The 15,363-nt window shown below is 49.9% G+C and overlaps 2 protein-coding genes across 2 annotated transcripts; both read left to right on the forward strand.

The window, feature by feature from the left end:
- The first annotated feature begins 1,907 nt into the window (after nt 1-1,907).
- Nucleotides 1,908-7,868, forward strand: LOC131848071 (uncharacterized). Its single transcript, XM_059197831.1, has one exon. It carries the CDS (start codon nt 1,908-1,910, stop codon nt 7,866-7,868), a length of 5,961 nt encoding a protein of 1,986 aa, XP_059053814.1.
- A 1,584-nt stretch (nt 7,869-9,452) lies between these two features.
- LOC131848089 (uncharacterized) lies at nt 9,453-13,681 on the forward strand. Its single transcript, XM_059197847.1, has 2 exons — nt 9,453-9,893; nt 9,935-13,681. Exons 1-2 carry the CDS (start codon nt 9,453-9,455, stop codon nt 13,679-13,681), a joined length of 4,188 nt encoding a protein of 1,395 aa, XP_059053830.1.
- Nucleotides 13,682-15,363: the final 1,682 nt, after the last annotated feature.

Here is a 15,363-nt window from a genome sequence, read left to right on the forward strand (position 1 = left end):
CTAATTTTAAATGTGTGCGTATTCGCTGTTCCGGCCCGTCGGTCACCGACATGTGCAGGAATTGTCGGGAGGGTGGGACGGCCGACGCGCACAGCTCGGCGGGGGTGGGGAAGGACGCGCTCGGGCGCCCGTAAAAGGCGGGTTGGTTCTCGATCGCGCTCTTAAATCCGACCCGTCCAGTTATCGTCCTATCAGCCTCCTCAAGGCTATAGGCAAGCTGTACGAGCGAATCCTCCTCGCCCGCCTAAAGGAGTTTATATACTCCAAAGGCCTGCTCATCAATGAGCAGTTTGGCTTCCGAGCCAAACACTCATGCGTCCATCAAGTGCACCGCATCACGGAACACATTCACAAAAACACTCTGTACTTCGCCACCAAGTCCCCCAAAGGCGGTACAGGCGTCCTATTTTTCGATGTGGCTAAGGCTTTCGATAAAGTCTGGCACAACGGCTTGATTTACAAGCTTCATCAGTTAGGTGTCCCCGACAGGCTAGTACTCATTGTACGAGATTTCCTGTCGAATCGCTCTTATCGCTACCGTATAAACGGAGCGTTATCCGACCCGCACCCCATACGAGCCGGCGTCCCTCAGGGCGCCGGCTCGTATGGTTGTACACCAACGACATCCCCAAATTCTCCGACTTAAAAGTCGAAATATCGCTGTTTGCCGATGACACGGCTCTCTTTACATCCGCCAAGTCCCGTGCGACAATAGCCAGACGGCTTCAGAAAGCCGTAACGATACTGGGCGAATGGTTCCGTCGGCGGCGCATAGAAGTCAATCCCGAAAAAAGTGCAGCAGTGTACTTTAGCAGGGAATTCGACTCTATGAATCACCCGATCGAACTATTCGGCCAAAACATCCCGTGGGTTTCGAAAACGAAATATCTCGGCGTCACCCTAGATAGGAAACTAACGTTTCGTCCTCACATCAAGCGTGTCCGCGACCGAGCCGCCTTTATACTAGGGCGACTCTATCCTTTTATTAACAAGCACAGTAAAATGTCGCTTCGCAACAAGCTGACATTATACAAGGCTTGCATCCGTCCCATCATGACCTACGCTAGTCCCGTATTCGCCCACATACCCTACTGCTTAATCAACAGACTGCAGGTCATTCAGAATAGGTTTCTGCGTCGAGCCACCGGTGCGCCGTGGTTCGTTCGCAGCGTAGATCTCCACCGCGATCTTAATCTGCCCTCCATCAAGCAGTTTATGAAGGAAGCGTCTCGACGCTACTTCGACTCTGCCCAATCCCACCCTAATCCGCTTATAGTCAGTGCGGTCGACTACGCACCGAGGAGTAATATCCGACATACGCGACAACGTCGCCCGAGGCACGTTCTCATTGACCCCGACGACCCCATAACGGCAGGTAACCTCCCCACGGGCCCACCCGTTCCACCCCTACCACACTTTTACACACACACACGACACCGTCCTCGCCGGCGAAGACGACGACCTCAAACACACAATATCGCGCATTCAACCGGGCGCTCCACACCGGCGCCCCCGGGCGCCCCTCCGATCGATCCCCCGTCCAATTCAAACGGGGATCGAAATTACGACGGCCTGAGCCGAGGTTCGAACCCCTAGTGGTGCCTGTTGGCGACAGACCTCTTTTTATAGATATTTCTATTTTTAAACCATATATTTTTATATACAATTTTTGACATATATTTTTTATTATATTGTTTTGCTACATTGTGTCATATACGCTACCACTAAATACATCTATAATTTTGGTAAGTAATTTTATTTATACTTCCCTATTTCATTGCCGTTGCCAGCCGTAATATTGGTCCTTCTACCGGTGTAATTACCAGCTAATATTAAATATTTTATATACAACAAAAATTTATATAATTTATTTCCGAATATTTCAACAAATGGTGTTGACAAGAGGTATGGCAGCGGCACAAAGCGCCCCAACGGATCTAGATATCCCTCCTTCAGAGGTATCCGCTAGCGCTTCACGTGTCATTAATCCCCACGGTTCACATCGCGGCTCCCATCATTCATCGACCTCACTCCGAACTCAACGTCTTGCGGCAAAAGCACTACATGCACGTCGCTTAGCCGAGCTCGAGGCCGACCGAGATCGCGCCGCCGCCGAGCGGGAGCGAGCCGCCGCCGAGCGGGACCGTATGGTAGCTAACTTAGAATTAGAGGCTGAATTAGCGGCTATCGATGAAGCTGCCAGCTTGCACTCACAGTCGTTTAGAAGCTCTAGAGTAGAAAATTGGGTATCTCATACTAACGCATCTTTGTCTGAGAGACAGATTATGCCGTCCCAGCACACACCTGCGCCACAAGTGCCTGGTGTTTCCTGCCCAATGCTGGCCACAGACTGCGAGCGTGTGGTCTCGCCTGGCGTCTGTGTCACTGGCATCAGTGCCGGTGCCGCGGCGCGCGAGCACGCGCCCCATATCGCATCTGTCCAACCGTCATTGGAAGTACCGGAAGCATCATTACGATGCGGCCGCAAGCGCGCTGCCTCGCCAGGCATTGCAAATATATTATTTGCGACGCGCGAGCACGCGCTTCCTTCTGCGCCCGCACCGTACGCAGTGGCAGCATCAAGTGCCCACGGCGTAACCTCCACCCAAAACTACAGCTACGGTGTGCCTCAGCCAGGCACTACTGCGACACTGGGAGCTACAAATGAAGCCGGCGCGTTGCATTCCAAGCCGCCCTCTCACGTTCATAATCCTTGTACACAGACACACACGTTAGGTACACAAAACGAATTTATTTGTAACCAAAATAAAAATGACGGCTCACATGTACCTACCACTTCACAAAACCAACCCAGTGACTTCCTGAAGTTGGCTGAAGTCATAAGTGACCTCGCCCGTTGTAGCAGTGGAAAAATTAACCCAGGTACGGTAGTTAGCTTGCCTATATTTTCCGGCACGTCACCCACTCATTGGTTAACATTTAGAAGTTCATATCTAAATTCCAAAAATATGTTTTCGGCGACGGAAAATATAGGTCGATTAAATAATGCACTCCGAGGAGCCGCCCGTGATGCTGTCATTTCCCTCCTGGCCTTGTCGCAAGACCCAGAGGAAATCATGGCGGCTCTGCAGGAGCAGTTTGGTCAACCTGAGCTTCTGATCCGTCACTTAGTATCAGAAGTTAAGGCCATGTCCAAGCTGTCAGCATCTGACGGTGGCAAGGAACTCCACCAGTTAGCTTGTGTGGTACGCAACTGTGTCCACACCATAAAGATGTTGGGTTCTGTGGAGTACCTCGCCTCTCCAGAGTTGTTGCATAGTGTGCTACTTAAATTAACTCCACTGATACGTGAGAAATGGGTTGATTATGCATTCATAAATGCCGATACCGGGTTCCAATATAAATTAGAATTGCTTTCCGCCTTTCTCACACATCAGTCTCGAGTTCATTTGAGGTTTGGCATTGTCGATGACATTTCGCGCCCTAAGCCCATAGAAAAGGCTCGCACGCATGTCACGACTAATGTCAGCTCAGACGAAAGTCCGAGTGACATATGTTATGCCACCGCCTCAAACTCCATAGCTCGTAAGTTGTCAAAAGGCAAAGTTACTCCATCTACGGCCGCAGTTAATAACAATAGGCCCTCAAATTCTCCCTCTATTGCTTATTGTTTATACTGTAAAAAGAATGGTCATGAAGTCTCAAATTGTGATTTATTTAAAAATATTTCTGTTAATGATAGATGGGATTGGGTTAAAAATAATAAAGTTTGTCAAAGATGTCTCAAGCGGGGCAAACATTATTATAGGACTTGCAAAGGTAACTGCAGGGTAATAAATTGCAAAGGTGGATATTACCATCATGAGTTACTTCACAAACAGTTAACAAATTCTGTTCATTACAGTTCAACAACAACTGGCGAACGTGAAGTAAGTTCGGAGAGTGAAGTCGCACCAGTAATTGTGGCCCACGCTCACGGCAGCAGTGCGATACCATGCGAGACGCCTCCTTCGCGCTCACTTCTTAAAGTGCTGCCGGTAACTGTAACTGGACCAAAGGGTGAGATGGATATTTACGCTTTATTGGACGACGGGTCTACGGTTACTCTGATTGACCAAATAGTAGCTGACACAATCGGTGCACAAGGGCCGAAAGGCACTATTCAAGTTAATTGTGTGGGCGGCTTGGCGAAAGATTCTGTAGTAACCTACATTGATATTAACATCAAAGGCAAGCACTCTGTCGAAACCTTTAATTTAAAACGAGTTCGCTCAATACCTAATTTGGGTGTAGCATGCCAAACAATTCGTACTGTAGATGTTGCAAAGTTCTCTCATCTTCAGGATTTGGTAAAAGAACTGTCTTACGAGGAAGCCAAGCCTCTCTTAATAATTGGTATTGACAATTGGCATTTGTCATTACCGCATGGCATCCGACGCGGTTCTCGTAACCAACCTGTGGCTGTCCAAACCGTTCTAGGATGGACAATGTTCGGTAGGCTTCCGGGTAAATCCGCGGAGTTTATCCATCATAGCTCGGTTTCCGATTTAGAATCTTTAATAAAAGAACATTATCATCTCGATTCGATTGGCATTACAAAAAAGGACTTCCACAGCATAAACGATGAGCGAGCTTTGGCTATTTTAAATGAAACCACCCAACGTCTTCCGTCAGGTAGGTTTGAGACTGGTTTGCTCTGGCGACCTGATATCATCTCAATTCCAAACAGTTATAAATTAGCTTTATCCAGATTTCATAGTTTAGAAAGAAAGTTTAAAAAGGATCAAAATTATGCCGAAGCTTATAAACAGTATATAAATGGGATGATAGAGAAAGATTACGCAGAGCTTTGTACTAATGTACCTCCTTTAGGTAATTTATGGTATTTGCCTCATTTTGGAGTATATCACCCCCAAAAGAAAAAGCTGAGGCTCGTTCATGATGCCGCAGCTAAATGTTCAGGAGTTAGCCTAAATTCTCTGCTACTCCCTGGTCCTGACCTCTTACAACCCTTATTAGGAATTCTCATGCGTTTTAGGGAAGGTGAGGTAGCCCTCAACGGAGACATTCGTGAAATGTTCCCGCAAACAAAAATTAGGGCACAAGATAGAGATGCACAACGTTTTCTCTGGCGAGACGATCCTTCTCTACCTATAGCAGAATATAGAATGTCTTCCATGATCTTCGGCGCCACCTCCAGTCCGTGCACCGCCATTTTTCTAAAAAATAAAAATGCTTTAGAGCACCAGACTAAGTTTCCCGAAGCAGCAGAGGCTATTGTTAGAGACCATTACATGGACGACTACCTTGGAAGTGTAGACAGCCCAGAACTCGCCGCTCGATTAGTTGCAGATATCGTTACCGTGCATAAAGCAGCCTGTTTAGAGATGTGCTCATGGGTATCCAACAACCCCAAAGCGCTTACAACAATAAGTCCTGACTTGTGGGCTGCCGACACATCCGAGGTAGGTCTCGGACCGACATCTCCTTCGCAAGTTAGAATTTTAGGGGTGGCCTGGAACATCAAGGAAGATACTCTTAATTTTAGAAAGTCCACAGAACTGCCTACCAGTGTGACAAAAAGAGTAGTCTTGTCCCATCTCATGAAGGTTTACGATCCTCTTGGATTTTTGATGCCACTAACCATCGCCGGTCGCATCTTATTTCAGGAAACATGGAGAATGGGTATTGACTGGGACGAGGAGTTGCCCGCCTCTGCTAAGGCAAAGTGGCAGACTTGGTTCGCCGGTATAGCAGAAGTCTCGGCCAAAATTAAAATACCACGCTGTTACCGAACCAGATTTGCTGCGGAATGCCAGCTCCACGTCCTAGCCGACTCAAGTGAATCCGCTTACGCTTGTGTGGCGTTTTGGCGTTTTGTCCACCAGGACCAATCTGTTCATTTGGCTCTTATAGGTGGAAAAGCGCGCCTAGCCCCTTTAAAGCCTGTGTCTATCCCACGGCTCGAGTTACAGGCGGCTCTCATGGCTTCTCGATTCGCAACTTACATCCTGGAGGCACACCGTCTTGTTGCTTCTAGAGTTTTCTTTTGGACGGATTCCCTAACGGTTTTAAAGTGGTTGCGTAGCGATGCCCGCACGTTTAAGCCGTTTGTTGCTCACCGTGTAGGAGAAATATTAGAGACTACAAACGTTGCCAATTGGCGTTATGTTCCATCGGCCTTAAATGTAGCAGATGATGCTACACGCGGTCTATACTCTCTTTCCTCTTCCTCTCGATGGTATACTGGTCCAGATTTTCTTTTGTCTCCACCAGACGAATGGCCTCGCGAGCCTGCGGTCATTGCTCCACTAGTAATTGAGGAACTAAAACCCGAACACGCGTTAACATTTTTGCTAACCGAACATCCGGAAATGCCATCTCCGATCGTAGCGAATCACGATCATTTCGGTCGTTGGGTTCGGTTGGTTAGAGCAACCGCTCGTGCACATCATTGTGCTAAAATATTTCGGTCGCTTTTGAAAAAACCTCCAAATTCAAAATTAAAGAGTGCTGCCTCCAAGGTCTCCTTCAAAGTTTTGAAACCTCTTTCGGCCGCAGAAATCTTGGAGGCCGAGAGGCACCTATTTTTATATACTCAATTGGAATCATTTAAACACGAATTCTTGAGGCTTACCGCGGGTCTTCCCCCAACTAATCAAGGGAGGCTTAGAGGTCTTGTGTTGATGTTGGGAGAAGACGGTTTAATCCGTTTAAATGGAAGAATTCGTGCTGTATTAGATGCACCCGCGCAGGACATTAACCCTATTGTTTTAGACGGTCGACATCCAATTATAAAACTCCTTCTCGATCACTATCATCGGAAATTTGGTCATGGTAATATCGAGACCGTCGTTAACTTCCTGCGCGGCAAATTTTATATAATAGCTTTACGCCCAAGTGTCAGGTCTGTTGCCAAACAATGCAGTTTCTGTAGGATTAGGAAGCTTCTCCCATCTACGCCTCAATTTGGTGATCTTCCTGAAGATAGGTTATCCCATCATCAGCGCGCGTTTTCCTTCTGCGGTCTTGATTACTTCGGTCCAGTTGAAGTTGCCGTTGGGCGCAGACGAGAAAAACGCTGGGTAGCTCTATTCACATGCCTTACCATCAGAGCCGTTCATTTGGAGATCGTAGGAAGCCTTTCCGCAGATGCTGCTATCATGGCCCTAAGAAGATTTATTGCTCGTAGAGGATGTCCAGCGAGAATCATCTCAGATAACGGCACGGCTTTTGTCGGCGCAGCCAACCAACTCACAGACGTTTTCGACTTCGCGGCCAACCATAAAATAGAGTGGGTCTTCATTTGTCCAGCGGCACCATCAATGGGAGGTGCGTGGGAACGCTTAGTGCGATCAATAAAGTCTGCGCTTTCCGTAACCCTGAAAGAACAAGCTCCAAGAGAGGAAGTATTGAGTACCCTACTTCTGGAAGCGGAAGCAGTAGTCAATTCTCGCCCGCTGACACACGTACCAGTAGAGCCGGAGACACTACAGGCCCTCACACCCTTCCATTTTTTATTGGGCACACCATCAACCGAGTTGGTCCGTCCCCGCACCGATGCAGATCTTTGCCGTCGCTTAGACCACAGGAAGGTACTGCGGTTAGCGGAGCTGTTTTGGGCCAGATGGCTTCATGAATACCTACCCACGTTGATTCCACGAAAGGCCGGATCGACGCAAGCCAAATTCAAAGTGGGAGATCCAGTTCTGGTGGCGGATCCAAATCTTCCGCGAGGAACCTGGCCCAAAGGCCGTATTTCTAAGATATTCACCGGTCCTGACGGAGTGGTCAGGGTGGTGGAGATCCGGGGAAGCATGGGGATCTTGAAAAGACCAGTGCGCAAAGTGTTGCCCTTACTCCTAGAGCAGGGCACCCAAGAAAACTGCGCACAGTCGCCACTATAGATTGGTGCTCTGCACCGGGGCGTGCCATGTTGGCGACAGACCTCTTTTTATAGATATTTCTATTTTTAAACCATATATTTTTATATACAATTTTTGACATATATTTTTTATTATATTGTTTTGCTACATTGTGTCATATACGCTACCACTAAATACATCTATAATTTTGGTAAGTAATTTTATTTATACTTCCCTATTTCATTGCCGTTGCCAGCCGTAATATTGTGGGAAGCATGGGGATCTTGAAAAGACCAGTGCGCAAAGTGTTGCCCTTACTCCTAGAGCAGGGCACCCAAGAAAACTGCGCACAGTCGCCACTATAGATTGGTGCTCTGCACCGGGGCGTGCCATGTTGGCGACAGACCTCTTTTTATAGATATTTCTATTTTTAAACCATATATTTTTATATACAATTTTTGACATATATTTTTTATTATATTGTTTTGCTACATTGTGTCATATACGCTACCACTAAATACATCTATAATTTTGGTAAGTAATTTTATTTATACTTCCCTATTTCATTGCCGTTGCCAGCCGTAATAGTGCCCTCAGACTAAAGTCGTATCCGTCGGGCAGGAGTTGGCCTTCAGCCGCTCCATAAGTCCTTCCGCGGGTTTGGAGTGCCATCTGCACTCGCCCCATAACGTCCGGTGAAGCTGTAAAGGCCAGCTACGGCCAACAGCATTAGAGTAGTCCGAAAAAAAAAAAAAAAAAAAAACGATCGCGCTCTCTTACGCATACGCCACCGACGAAGAACCACCGCCGGCGCAACGACCAAGAAAACCCCACTCCGGCCGGCCGACCCATAGAATAAGAAACAAATTGAAATACAGTCCACATATTTTGAAAATCGAAGATCTTTTAATTGTGTACCCCACAATTTTGTGGTCCTTCGAGCCGGATATCAAGACCGAAGATCACCCAACGGTGCGACGAATCGCCGTGGAAGATCACCCAACGGTGCGACGAATCGCCGTGGAAGATCACCCAACGGTGCGACGAATCGCCGTGGAAGATCACCCAACGGTGCGACGAATCGCCGCGGAAGGTCACCCAACGGTGCGACGTACCTCGCCGAGGAAGATCACCCAACGGTGCGACGCTAGCAGCTTACCGAATTTAGCTGCCGTCGTAAGGTGAAAACTTGAGGGTGCAGCGAGGATAGGATAAATAACGTCTACGCCATATAGGATAGATAACGTCTAAGCGGTGTGTCCGCGGCTCACATCTCTTACCACCTAACGGTGTCAAACGGTCGGAGTGTGGGTTAACGCCATTGAGCGGTGCAGTGAGTGGTGTGTCACTGCCGGTTGTTGCTTGTTACCGTGGCGCAACCGAATAGCACTATTACGCCTGTACGTGTGTATCGTATAGCGGGGGCCGGACTGTAGGCACTGCCAAAGGGGTCGGAAAGTCCGAACCGGCCCTGAGCGCCCCGTCTGTACATACGCACCACTGCGGGGTAATTCCTACCCTCCTATCCCCATAGTCCATCCCCTCGGGTGTTATCCTGAGGGATTGTTAGGGACGGTTAGGTAGGTAGGGACCGGTAGGTTAGGGGCTTGCAAGTGCCAGAACACGATGCCGACTACGAGAAGCCAAGCCCCGGGAGCAGAGAAAAAGACCACGCGGGAAAATGAACAGACAGAAGCGGCCCCTTCAGAAACCACGCAGATGTCAGCGTCCGCCGCGCCGTCGAGCGCGCCACAGGCACAAGCCGCCCGCGCCGCGTTTACCTCGGACTCCGCACCGGCGCCACCGTCGCAGCCGCCGACGACAGATGTACGTCCGGCCCGGGCCGCGTCGGTGCGATCGCGCCGGTCTACCGCTAGCGGTATAGCTAAATTAAAGAGGCTGGAGTACGAGGCAGCGCTACAGATGGCGAAATTACAGGCTGATTTAATTAGAAAGAAGTTGGCAGCCGATGTCGCCGCGGTACATGAAGAGACCGATAGAGATAGCGTGTGCTCCGAGGAAGGTGCCGGCCTGCAACGTATAACGGATTGGTTTCAACGTACCGAAGTACGGGGGAGCAGAGAATTAATTCCCCACCGCCTACGCAGAAAGAGCCAACAGAAAGGCAAGCTTCACCGCCGAGGACGCCGAAGCAAAGACGGAGGTCCCCCGCTCCTGAAGCCGGGATGCAAGAAGGATTCACCCGGCTGGCCAAAGCTATTGAACGAGCTGTGGACGAACGAGCGGATAGGGTAGCGCCGAGGCAAGCCCAAGATCTCCCGACCTTCAGCGGCGAAGCAAGTGAATGGCTAGCGTTTAAGGCGGCCGTAGACCAGTCTACAAAGACGTACAGGATCACACCAGCGGAGAACCTGGCCAGGCTGAGGGCCTGCTTACGTGGAAAAGCGAGAGAGACAGTCGCAGCGTTACTCGTATCCGCTACAGAACCGTCGCAGATCATGAGGACGTTGGAGCAGCGGTACGGCCGGGCAGAGGCCATCATCGACCGCGCCCTCAAAGATCTGAGAAGGATGCCGGTAATAGGAACATCGACAACAGAGGTGATTGACTTCGCCATTAAACTACAGAACATCACCACCATCGTCGCGGATATCGACAGGGGGGCGAGATTTCTACATAATCCCGCGCTTGAGAGTGAAGTGTCAGAGAAGCTGACCCCTCACTTACAGGTCCACTGGTGTCACTACGCTGAAAAAAACAAGGAGGACACTAGACCTACGATCATCAAGATGGCAGAGTTTTTAATGAGCGAAGCCGATCTCATGACCCGACATCTGCGAATAGCATCACCAACGAGACGAACGAGCGCGCTACCCACGAAGCAGCCCACGAAGCAACCCACTAGGCAACCCATACCGAAAGCAACGATGTCGGCACCTCGGCGACAGATGACGGATCGTGGCGCGGCCGTATACGCCGCCGTAGAAAAGAGCGAACAGAGTACCGAATGTCTCTGTTGCGGCGCCGCACACGTAACGCCGAAGTGTAAGAAGCTGAACGACATGTCGTTATCGGACAGATGGGAGTGGGCGAAAACAAATAAGATGTGCTTCCAATACATGAACAGCACGCACAGAAGGTTCAAGTGTAAGGCACGCAAATGTGGTGTGAGAGAGTGTCGTAAGCCACACCACGCCCTGCTGCACCCCCCAGAAGAGCCGCCGAAGCGGCAAGAGGACACCGCGATTACAGCCGCAGCACGCTTGCCAGAGAACAGCCAAGTGTTGTTAAAGGTGTGTCCCATCATCGTGAAAGGCAAGACGGGACGCGAAGTAGAGACGTACGCGATGCTAGATGAAGGCTCGACGGTTACACTCATCGATGCGGAGATCGCAGAACAGATCGGAGCCGAAGGTCCGACGCGATCTCTGAGAATTCAGGGAGCGGCCTCGAGCTGGCACGAAGCCTCAAGCCGAGTGGCTGATGTCATCATCAGAGGGCGACACCATACGGACGAAGAACACTCGGTGAGGGCGCGTACGATCCGGGATCTCACCCTAGGAACGCAGCGCGTGAACTCGGAAATACTCGCGTACGGACACCTGCGACAACTCACTTGCGAGCAAGTGTGCTACGAAGATGCCAGACCCAAGGTCTTGATCGGGTCAGACAACTGGCATCTGATTGTTACGCGGAAGCTGCTCATAGGAAGGCACAATCAACCCGCAGCGTCGCTGACACGACTGGGATGGGTCATCCACGGAACGGTACCCAGAAGTGTCGTGGAAGACGAGGAACATGTCCTCCACGTGCGGTTGACACAGCGCAACGCCGAGCCAGACATGCGGCATATAGAGGGCATAATAAAAGCGCATTACGACATCGACGCGTTGGGTATATCGTCGAAGAGATTACCCATCGCTAAGGAGGAGCGCGCCGTCGCCACATTCAACCGTACAGCGACGAGAGTGGATGGGCGATACGTCGTAGGATTGCCGTGGGAGAGAGATAAGTTCGCTCTACCTCCCAGCTACGACATGGCAGCGAGCCGACTGAGGGGAATAGAGCGGCGGATGGATCGCTCTACGGAATTCCGGCTGGCATATACCGCGGAGATAAACAAGTTGTTGGACAAGGGTTACGCCGAGAAAGTAACCGACGACCGGTTCAACAACGACCGCGCGTGGTACCTTCCCCATTTCGGAGTGACGAATCCGAATAAACCCGGAAAGCTGCGACTCGTATTCGACGCCGCGGCCCGTTCGAAGGGAATGTGCTTGAACGACGTACTGCTGGATGGGCCAGATATGCTACGGTCGCTTAACGGTGTGTTATACCGTTTCCGCGAGAAGCCCGTAGCTATCACGGCGGACATACGAGAGATGTTCCTGCAGATTAAGATACGGGAAGAAGATAGAGCAGCACAACAGTTTCTGTGGCGAGGAGATGACAGGATTAACCCGCCGCAGAAATACGTAATGACCTCAATGATTTTCGGGGCGAGAAGCACACCGTTCATCGCACACAGCGTTCGCGACAGGAACGCGGCAGAGCACCGAGAGTCGCACCCGTCAGCGTACACCGCCATAACAAGGAACCACTACATGGACGACTGGGTCGATAGCTTTGACTCTGAAGAGGAAGCAGCCCGCGCCATACGAGAGGTAGTAGAGGTTCATGGCGGGATAGGATTCACGCTGGCGGGTTGGAATACAAACCGACCGAGCCTGCTAGAGAATGTGAGTGAGGACCAGCGAGCGAGGACGCCGAAGGAACTGGGAGCCAACGCACATCCATACGGAAAGACATTGAGGTTATTGTGGATGTCAGCCGAAGACCAGCTGGCGTTCAACACCGGCATGCCACGCGTCCCACGAGAAGTGAAGCACGGCACGCGGATACCGACGAAAAGGGAAGCCTTAGGAGCGGTGATGTCATTGTTCGACCCGCTCGGGCTGCTGAGCCCTTACACCATCACGGCAAAAATCATCTTGCAGGCGCTGTGGGTGCAGAAGGTCGAATGGGATGACTCTCTGCCCGCCGAGGAAGCGCGGATGTTCCAGGAATGGAGAGATGACTTAGCCTATATAGAGGAACTGAGATTGCCGCGATGGTATGGCACGAACGACAGCCAACGGTCGCAACTGCACGTATTCACGGACGCAAGCGAACAGGCATATGCCACAGCCGCGTATTGGAGGACGGAACGCGGGGATCGTAGCGTTGACGCAGTCCTAGTAGCAGCCAAAGCGAGGGTAGCGCCCATGAAAGCGCAGAGTATACCCCGGATGGAGCTTCAGGCGAGCCTGGTAGGACCCCGACTGGCCGCTGACGTACTGAAAGGACGTCGTCGCGCGGCCGAAGTCTTCCTATGGACGGTCTCGAAGAAGACGCTACATTGGACTAGGAACGACACCGCTCGATACAATCCACACGCGGCCCGCCGGATGGCAGAAAGCGCCGAACATACAGAACCAACACAGTGGCGCTGGGTACCGACCGCCCACGACGTAACTAACGACGCGACCCGCGCGAGATATACAATACGGACCGCCGCCGACAGATCCGTCGGGCCGGCGCTTGTGTACGCTCCAGAGAAAGAACGACCCAAGGAAAGCAAGCCCGTCCCTGCAGAGACAGTAGCCCGTGCCCGGGCGAAGGCAAAGCCCGTAATGGACAGAATGCGGTTCTCCTCATATGACCGAGTGAGGAGGACCCCGGCACAGGTGCTGCTGCTCGCAGAAGAATACAGGCGACGGGCATGGAAGCTGGGCCGGGAGCGCCCCGCCGAAGCGGGGAAATGGGTCAAGTGGCGTTGCGGTGAACGCGGACGGACGGACGGACGGACGCGAGGGAATTTTTCGAAGGTCGACCCGAAGGCTGGTCCTCCCTAGGGATAAGGGCTGCGAAGATCTGCGCCGGGGGGAGGCTGTTGCGGACCACGAGTCGGCATCGAAAACATGTAAATAAATTTGTGTATAAATTTGTATTTTTCCAGTGTTTGACTATTGTCTAGGTTAGACTATTGTTTGTACCATATACCCTTTGTAGCGGCATAGATACTGTGAATTCTATGTCCGCCCATTGTGTAAATTCTTAGGGATCACAGCTTTAGTGTAGCCTGAACATGTGGCATTTAGTCGCACGTGGTTTTTTGTAGTTTTTTGTATTGTTACTATTGTATCTAATTTTAAATGTGTGCGTATTCGCTGTTCCGGCCCGTCGGTCACCGACATGTGCAGGAATTGTCGGGAGGGTGGGACGGCCGACGCGCACAGCTCGGCGGGGGTGGGGAAGGACGCGCTCGGGCGCCCGTAAAAGGCGGGTTGGTTCTCGATCGTGCTCTCTTACGCATACGCCACCGACGAAGAACCACCGCCGGCGCAACGACCAAGAAAACCCCACTCCGGCCGGCCGACCCATAGAATAAGAAACAAATTGAAATACAGTCCACATATTTTGAAAATCGAAGATCTTTTAATTGTGTACCCCACAAGTTTCATCTAATAGATATAAACATAAAAAATAATGACTTTTACAACTAATATCCACATATGAGGACAATGGTGGTCATGAGAATGATGGTGAAATACGTCTAACACATGTGTTATACGTATCCTGTACTTTTACTTTCATGATCCTCATCATCATCACTATCTACACAGTTTCAATTAAATTTAGTTCAATATCTACGTTGATCAATGACGAGTTATTGTTTTCCTGAAGGACTTTCCTTTTTAAGATTTTAATTGTACTTTTTGGTTGTTTTACCCTTTCCTTTGCCTTTTTGTTTTCCTTTTCTATAAGACTGTCATATGTCGTCGTTTAATTGCCGTGGAGGTCAGAATGGTAGAATGTTGCCTTTTCGACCTTGTTTTCCCTTCTCTTTCTTCTTCATCTGCCCTTGTCTTCATTCCCTGGCTATAAAAACTATACAAAACTCGATGAGTGTTGATCAACTATTCTGGGAATGCCTGAAGAGAACATGGCACCAGAGTGTAACTTTGTACAATATTTCAAAATCGAAATATCTGTAAGAGACGAATGGCAAAATAACCATACACCGACTCTCTCAAAGCAGGACCTAGTTTGGTTTACAGACGGGTCCAAAATAGGAGAAGATGTAGGATGTGGAATGTGCGGTGTAAAACCCAAAATCTGCAACTATATAGTCTTAGGAAAATAGGCCTCAATCTTTCAGGCAGAGACTTACTCCTTAATTAGATGTCTGGAAGTAATCCTAAGCCTTAACTACATCAATCAGAACATATACATTTATTCGAAGTCAAGCTGCACTTCACTCGTACGAAATCAGTTCTAAACATATTAGAAACTGTAAATGAAGTAGGAAGCAGAAATAATATTATACTGAGATGGGTCCCCGGGCATTCAAATATCGAAGGCAATGAAAATGCCGACCATCTGGCAAAGTTAGGGGCAAAAACAGTCCAACTGGGTCCCGAACCCTTCTGTAATGTGCCTCGTTGCCTAAAACTGGGACATCTCAAATTAATAACCAAACGAGAAGCACTGAATCACTGGCAAGAAATGCCAGGATTAACACATTCAAAGCCCT

The sequence above is a fragment of the Achroia grisella genome, unplaced genomic scaffold, assembly GCF_030625045.1.
Source record: "Achroia grisella isolate CSIRO2021 unplaced genomic scaffold, CSIRO_AGI_Agris_v1 utg109, whole genome shotgun sequence".
Classification (NCBI taxonomy): Eukaryota; Metazoa; Arthropoda; class Insecta; order Lepidoptera; family Pyralidae; genus Achroia; species Achroia grisella.